Source organism: Megalops cyprinoides, chromosome 6, assembly GCF_013368585.1.
Source record: "Megalops cyprinoides isolate fMegCyp1 chromosome 6, fMegCyp1.pri, whole genome shotgun sequence".
NCBI lineage: Eukaryota > Metazoa > Chordata > Actinopteri > Elopiformes > Megalopidae > Megalops > Megalops cyprinoides.
Window position 1 is genome coordinate 18,978,757 of NC_050588.1, and position 8,744 is coordinate 18,987,500.

Below are 8,744 nucleotides of genomic sequence, written 5' to 3' on the forward strand. Positions count from 1 at the left end.
GTCAGGTGGCTGTTTGTGATCTGTAGCTGTTGATTTTTAACATGCACTCATGCAGTGCCATTGTGGCTAGCTAGTTGCAGTCAATTTCAAGTAGTTACAGTAGGTGCACATTCCATTTAATAATAACCACATAATTATATGAAATGCAATTCTTACTTTCGTATAATTTGTGTGCATGCATGTTTATGAAATGTTCTCATGATCTGAGTTCCAGGCATTCTGTTTAAGTTTGTTTTTAAGATGGCGACTCCATGCATGTTTAAAAATTGTTTAAAAGGGGAAAGGGGGGCTGGATCTTCTATTCAATATCACCCCTCCCCCACTGCGATAGTGCAGCAACTACAGTAACAAACCGCCCTTTCCTATTCTCACTACGGCCCAAGCCGGGAAATGCATTTGGCAACTGTGCTCGTGGCTACAAAGGTATAGCTTGTCTTGGTGCAGGTTTCTCGATAAGGTACACTTAGGGGACAAAGGTGTGACAGGGATGTTTATTTTTAAGTTTTAGGTGTTAGTTTTGTGCAGCTCTTTTAGACGAGCGTGTATTCTTTATAGCTTGGGCTAGCTAATAATTTTCGGTGCTGTTCTGTTAGCTATGTTTTTGAACAACAATAGCAGAATTTATGCTTTAGTCTTAAAGTAAAAGGAGAAACAATATTACCACTTTTTATATTTTATTAAGAAGGCCAGATTCAGCTCAGTATGCCATAAAGTTTCCCAGCTGCACGCACCACGCCCCCACACCCGCCTGGACCCGGTTTATTGCGAACACATTTTATGAATTTCCTGACGTCGTTTAAATCGATATTGTTTTTACACGCATCGAGGACCCATATTAAGATTCTAACACCAGAATCCCTGGATGCCAGTCGTCCTTTTTAATGAAGTCAGCAAAGGATTACTATTTGTGTGCCCAAACGGCTTCAGGTTTCTCCAAAGCTAATGACAGCGTGTAGCTACCTGCAATATACACGTTATTTCACTGTGTCACATTTACGCCCGTGTAGATAAAGCTACATTAAGCACACTGTCGCATTCAGAGCAAAATTTAACAGAATTAAAGATTTCCCCGTGCGGTTTGTCAGAAATACAACAAACACTAGACTAGCTTACAACGAGACGTTTATATGTCGCGCGTGGACTTTCCTTTATTATCGTTTACTTGTCTTTATTATCGTTATAAATACATTTACAACAGCCCTTGAAAAAATTTTAAAATAATACATTTGCTTTATTTTTAAAAGCTAGCCTCCATTCGCTCTAAATTTGTGACGGCATATATTTTTAAGAATGTGTGTGGGCGTGCCTGCCTTGACAGGTTATTCGATTGTCTGGAAGATAGCTGATTGGCCAGGATGAGACTTTTCCACCTTCCTCTTGATGATTTGCTGAGCCGGTTGTCTTCCTGGAGCTTGCGCCCGTTGCCATTAACGTTTGCTTTGTCTCCGAGATCTTTTTATTACGAGACGGTGTTCAGTGACCAGATATGAACGCATTGACTTAGCATGAGTGGAAATCAGTACGTTGCCTGTAGCTAGCCAGTTGCTTGAAAATAAAGTCTGCTATTTATTCTTCATGGCACACATCTATTTCAGAAAGGTTTTGACTGAAGAGGGCGTAACATTTTTAGATGAGATTAGTGATTCAATAACAGGTGACACGTGGGGGAAATGTAATTCCGAGAAGAACAAACACCAGAATAGGCAGGAACCCCAGAGAATTGTGTTTTGGAAATTATTTAATATATCATGGAGTTAGTATATGAATAATTGGCATTGATTTGGGAATGTCTCTGAATATGCAGAGTTTGAGTGGGATAAAAACCCCTTGCCACCCTTATTCAGTGAATGACTTCTGTAGCTGCTCTACAGTTAAAGGTGGCAATAAAAATGGGAGAGTGCTTTGTTGTACCAGAGCTTGAGCTGTTCGTCAAATTATTTTCTCGTTGTGCAAATGGAGCTGCTCAGTACAGAGTAACACGTCCAGGCAGGAAAGGTTCAGTCCATCACACCAGAAGAGAACAAAATATCTTCAGCTATACCAGGTGATGAAGTCAGAAGAACCAGAGTGAACCCATAACCTTTCAAAAACATCACTCAAGCCACCCCTTATGGACACCACTCTTATTGTTTATAACACATCCCGTGGTTTATTCAGTGCTGAACTCTACCCCCTCTCTTCTCAGTATGGGTCAGTTAGACACATTCTGATTAGATGCAAGTGTGCATAACCTTACCTGCACTCATTTAGCACATACTCATATCCAGAGCATATGCAACAGTGCCACATTAACAACAGTACAGATCCACTAGCCATAGGTACTTAACCAAAGTCATAGGTACTTTGGAGATGCCTGAGGGTGAACTACACGTGAATTGGTTTCCCTTAATACTGGATGATGTTTCAGTGAAGCAGTTCTTAAGGTTCTTTCTCAAGGTTTTCTTCAAGCCTGCAGGGAACAGTGGTTCCTTGCCCATTGCTCCACATTTCACAAGTCGCACCAGAACATCTTGCCTTGTTTGATTATTAGACAAACAGATGGACTGGGGTCGTTGAGGCACTGTGCTTTTATGCCACACAAACTGGGAGGCACTCCTCTAGTTGGATAAGCTGTCATAGTCTCTCTTTTTCCAGTCTGTGTGTGTATGCATGTGTGGATATGAGAGTGTGTGCAAGTGTATCTGATTATGTTTGTTATATGTCTTTTTATTTGTTGTGTGTGTGTGTGTGTGTGTGTGTCTGTGTGTGTTTATGTGGCTGTGTGTGTGCATGCATTGCTGTGGATTAGGTTTTTTTGTATCTGTATTTGTGTATATCTGTTTCTGTGTCTGTTGGTTTGTGTGTGTATTTGTGTATTTATGTGTGTGTGCATTTGTTTTTTATATGTATGAGTGGGCATACACTGATCACTTGCCCTTGCAGTTTCAGATATGTGAAATGGATGAAAGGGACGCCCAGAAAAGAAGCCCCTCCCATCGGGGCAGCGGCAGAATGGCGGGTGACATGATGCCCCAGGACAGTGAGGTTGCAGGTCAGCGCACAGAGTCCCAGAGTGACCCATTGGGACTCGGTGGATCCCCAGAGGAGTGGGGTCACCCACGTGCCTCCTCACATATTCCCTTGCCGGGGCACAGGTAGGGCACCCAGGTCACACTGCTGGTGATTGTGCTCTGCTGTGATTCGTGTTGATTCTGAGGAACAACTTGCCGCTGGCTCGGAGACAGGGTGCGGTCTGAGCACCATCACTGCCTGTTAGCGCTGACACAGACATCACTGCTTCAGTTCTGCTTACAAGATTTGGGAGAGTGTGGTATTCTCTCATGGTTTCTGAATGGCAGTGGTTTTGCTTACTTAATGCACAAAGATAGAAGCAAAAGCAATGTATGAGGGCACGGTGAGAATAAATCCCAAAGGCTAAATTATATTGCACTAGAAATCTCCTACACGTCTTCAAGTATGTGGTGGTGTCACGTTGCAAATTTCAGAATATTTGAAAGTTTGATGCTGCAGTGCAGTGTGTGTGTAGATATCTGTGAGGCACCCTTATAGTGACCAGTGACAGATTATGGACACATATAGACTAGATTACAGAACAAGACCAAGATTTTGAAAAGATGGCTGTGTTTGTGTGTTGCGATCCATTTAATCCTCACATTTTTATTTGTGTGTATGTGCTCCACTGTTTGTTCTCATTGCAAATTAATAGGATGTGCAGGAGTTTATTGGTGTTACATTATTTACATTGTCACAGTACTTTATCTTGTCTGTGTTGCTAATTAACAGTTCTGTTTGGAGTTTTCAGCTTGGCTTCTACCACACTCTAAACTGAGGTCATGTATGCATAAGATGAGCAATCAAAATTAGTGGGTGATTATCCCATCCAATTCAAAGTTTGTTTGGTTAACAGGCAAGTTGTCCTTACGGTGCAGAGTGCTTTGGTTTGCCTGTTAATTTACCATCTTAATGAATTGCATCCAGTATATGTGACCCAAAGCTGAAAATCCAGGATGTTTTTAGGCTGTTGTAGGAGATGAGCCTGAAAATCTAGTCTGTCAGTGAAAGTACAACAACAGCTTGATTGCAGAAGCACATTTGCCAAATCTTAGGCTATACATTCATATTAGTTATCTGCACAGATATATCGCTATCTTTGTTAGCACTAGCTGGGCTGTTGCAATTAACACACGCAGCACAGACACCTGACAGTCAGATAGGCTTACTGGATGACATGGTTGTAGAAATATTGTTGTATGAACACTGTTCTGTGACATGACACAGTTTATAGTTATATAAACTTATATAGTTATATAGTTATTTTGGCTACACATATATACATAAAATATGCGTATATATAATCCAATGTAAACATTAAACACAGTCTGCTCTCTGTGTTCAAATTCCAGTCTTCTTTCTTACACTTTGTTATGTGGGCAGGCATGTTCGTGTTGTTTTTGGATTTGTGACAACTTCTGCTTAGCCACCAGGCAGTGAAATGTAAACTTGAGAGGTGAAATGCGTGTTGTATTTCATTTCTTCTCTGTTGTACTCTGATTCTGACAGATGGTACAGTAACTGCAAGTTACTTTGTTGCCCTGCTGAGAAGATGGCATTCCCTTGTACCCACGGGCAAAAAAACACACGTTCAGTTGCTCTTGCAAAAGTCCCAGCTGCATAGATGGCTTATAGAATTTTTTATGATGCAAGCTTTTAAGCATTTAATTTTTTTAAAGTTATGAACTCTTAAGCACATATAGATGTAGCACACTGAACTATAGAATGGGCAGTGAAATACTAATATCCTAGGCTATGTTTTGGCTTCCCTAGCTTCTGAAATCTTATGAATATATGAATGTGTCGCATGGTGCTTTGCCAGTTTTAAGCTGCTGCATATTTACTGAACATACTTGACAGCATCAGACACTTTGATTTACTTTTAGGAGGTAGTTGGCAAGCACACTTGGCAAATAGACACTGTTTACACAGTGTATTTATAGAGCATTGTGTTTCTACACTTTGGGCAGTGGTTGCCACCGATTGGCTAATGGGAATTCAGTGGGACATACGACCTGTTAGCAAGCCTAGGCATGCCTAAACACAGCCACTCCCTCCTCTCACAGTATGACAGGCCTCTGAAGAGGAGTATCTGTGCCCAGTGTCTTTGAGTGGTCAAATTGGGACATTGTGGCTGCGTCTCAATCTGATTGTTTGCTCACTTGCCCTTCCCCTTGCCTAAGCACTTCCCCTCCAAATGGCACGGTGTGGAGTCACATGGGTGGGGGTATCCCAGAATGTTAGAACTTTCACTTGCCCTTTGCTGTGGCCTTTGCGTCAGTGTACAATCCTGTAGCGTTTATTCGTGGTGCCCTTCCCTTTCAGTTCGGCATCCCAGGGTGTGCGCTTGCGCAGTCTTCTTGTGATTTGTACAAAAATATGGTAACGTTTTGCGCATTGTCCCATGTTTTTATTTCACATCTGATGTTGCTTTCCACAGATTGATTTAATTTGACCTCTGCTGTCCTTCAGTTTGCAAACTGTGCTTGTAAGTAACGGGAAGGATCAGTGTGGGAAAGGACACGATTTTTCAGAGGTTGTGTCAGATTATTATTTAGTGTTTTTCTTCAGATCCAGTAGAGTGAGTCGCTCTTGTTTTCGTGTGAGGCACAGTATTGGAATGATTGCAGCGGTGTGTGTCTCAAATGTGTGTGATGCACTTGCTCACTCACTCCTTCACTAACTTGCGGATTGGGATACAGCCTGTATGTGAGGGCATAAAAACTAATATGGCCCCGCAGCAGAGAATCTTAGGGCCTTTTGCTTTACTTGCATTGGTCTGTGAAAAAAATATACACACTGCCAGCAAGTTAATGTGGTCAAACCTGTTTGGGCAGGGCCATTGACACAACATTTATGTGATTTCTCCATTTCACGGAGGTTTTCATTTTTTAAACTCTTGGCACAGAACGGGTTAAAAACAATTTTTCACAGGCCAGGTTGAATTGAACATCATAGGTAATTGCAAAAGTAAATAACTAATTTTTCACACAACAGCCCTAGATAAACTGTCCTTTATCTACCTGAGCAGGGTTGAAATTGTTGAAAAATAGGTTACAGATTCTGGATATGCAGTTTGTCTTTGCAGGATGGGTAAGCATTTGTTAATACCTGACACATCTGCGGGAGAAGGAGCCAAGGCTGTGCTGTCGGCCTCCAGCTGGAAAGGGGGGGGGGGGGGGGTATATCTGGTTGGTGAAAGTGCAGGTCTGTGTGTCAGACACACACAGGGAGGTGCACTGCAGTTAATTTAATATTCATCTATTCTATGGCTGCCAAGAATAAATATTGGAATTGTCAAAGTTGCTCTGTGTTATGAATGACTCACCTGCAAAGAAATACACATTCACTCACACTTTCATCCATGCAAATGAATGTTATCAATGAATTAGTTTTATCTGTTATTAAATTTGTATTTGTAAGCCTTCTTTAATGAATACTGATGAGAAACTAAACAGATATTGAAATAATGGAATGCTTGTTTTGTGGCAGAGGCCCGTGTTCTGCAGAAACAAATAATTCTTAAACTCTTATTAATTTCTTGGAAAGGTTACAGTCCATGACCTCTTTCTTGTGCTATTACATTACCTGCACCCATTACCTAAACTTACCTGTGGTATGAACCAAGTGATGTAGATCAAAGCATAGATATACAGTGAGTAGACGGGCTGCTAGCCTGCGATGAGGATTGACAGGGACTCACCCGAGGAGTTGCTCTTGTGAGCCGGATGGCTGCAGCTGTTATTCTCAGTTCAGGCACTGCTGTTGCGGTTCAGTACAATGCGCAGCTGTAAAGAAGGATAATGTGCAAAATAATTTGATCTATGTAGGCTGGGTCACTCTCAATAAGACACTTGCCAAATGACTGTATAATAATGAGTTTAAGCTCACTGAATTTGGCAACTTGGTAAATTGTTTATTAAGGTCTCAGAAATGTTGCCAAATGTTACATAACAATGTGCTAGGTTTGTAGAAACACAGGAGACATGTTTGGTGTGATTCTGACATTATGTCTTTGATAATAGGTTTTCTAAATAGGCACAGACATAAGAGCTCGGGCTAACAAATGTTTAGTGCCGATAATGGGCTTGCCAGCTTTGATGAACTGTGAGTTTCTGGGTGACGGAGAAATCGGAATGACCAGATTACAGAGTCAACAAGCATGCATCCGGTGAACAGAGGACATTTCAGCCAAAGGAAGAGTACGCACAGCACCCCCTCCGCAGGTCAAGGCTGCCCCTCAGGCAGCGCTTCTGTGGGATGCGTTTCGTGATGGCAGCTGCATTTCTTCATGAGTCATCACATTGACAGGAGTGCACACATGCATGAACTCACGCACTCACACATGCACACACAGGTGCACACACATTCTCACACACACACACACACACACACTTACATTCTCTCTCTCCTGATTCCTATCTCCTTCCTTCTATTTCTTAACAGAAGTGATGCACAGGTTATGTTGGCTGGGTGACCCAGACTAAAGAAAAGCAATATAGCTGTTAAGTGAACTGAGAGCTGTTGATTGGGTCTTTGATTTTGGTGCACTCTAGCCTTGTTTGCCTGCTGTGTGTCTGGCCTGCCTTGTTCGCCCAGCTTATCACTCAGATAAGCATGCGCGGACTGTCCCTCATTGCAGGAGGGGTGTTGCCTGGCACCCACTTGTCCCTTATGTTTTACTTCATGGGTATGAACAAAACAGTAATAATGAAGGGTTAATCATTGTTGGTCCCGGTTATGGAAGAGCTTTGTAAAGTTCTCGGAAAGTTACAGCAAAAGGATAAACCCACGCTACTCCCTGGGAGCGATTAAATGTTGTGTGTGTGTGTTTTTCATCTGGCTGCCTGACTCTCCCACTCCTGTCTGGTACGGGTCCATGTCTCATAAACAGCGTGGGGCTAATTCACTGTACTGTTTAGGGTTTGCGCCGAGGGAGGTGGAGACAAATGCAGCGAAATGAAAAAGAGCTGCACCACATTCTCTGGAAATAAAAAGCGGGGGAATCCGATTCAGGAGCTGCTGTCTTGTTGTGGAGATGATAACATTGCTAGGTACAGGAGCTGTGATGATTGTGTTCGGCCAATTACAATGTTCCTGTGGCCTTGCATCACCAGCACAGTCAGCAGTTTCACAGATATATTAAGACAACGGTATATCTTGGAAGATGAGATCGTTGATACTGACAGCGTTTGTGTGTGCGTCCGTTTGTACGTGTATGTGTGTGTGTGTGTGTATGATGGTGGAATACAACTTTAAACTTTAATTACAGAACAATGAAAACATTCAACCATGGGATTCAAACCCACAACCCTGAGGCCCAGACCTCAGGTCTCCCCACCCCTCTGTGTGGTGCTGCTGCATTTTGCAGAGAGTTCCACATTCGGAGCGTTTGCATACCATTTGTTTGTGGCAGTGAAAAAAATAACCTGCCTCATTGTCTCTCAGCGTGCTCCTTTAAATTCAAGAATCCAGCTCCGGCCCAGTGTTATTTTATGTGTCTGCTGCATGAGTATACTCTGCATGAAAACCAAAAAAATAAACACGACTTAAGATCACGGTTGGGCACTATCATGAGGAACCTGTTATTACTATTACTGTTATCGTTATTACTTCCCACAGTAGGCATTAGGCTATTGTCCCTCTACTGTTCCTCCTACCGTTCCACTCTGACTCTGTACAGGATGTTAAAA

At 42.3% G+C, this 8,744-nt stretch overlaps 1 protein-coding gene across 1 annotated transcript in view; it reads left to right on the top strand.

The window, feature by feature from the left end:
• The first annotated feature begins 2,932 nt into the window (after positions 1–2,932).
• The window catches only part of LOC118779937 (zinc finger protein 704-like), a 21,321-nt gene continuing 15,509 nt past the window's right edge, over positions 2,933–8,744 (top strand). Inside the window, exon 1 of the mRNA XM_036532273.1 lies at positions 2,933–3,134. Within this exon, the coding sequence (XP_036388166.1) occupies positions 2,938–3,134 (197 nt within the window). The 5' untranslated portion in view covers positions 2,933–2,937. The remainder of the gene's footprint in view (positions 3,135–8,744) is intronic.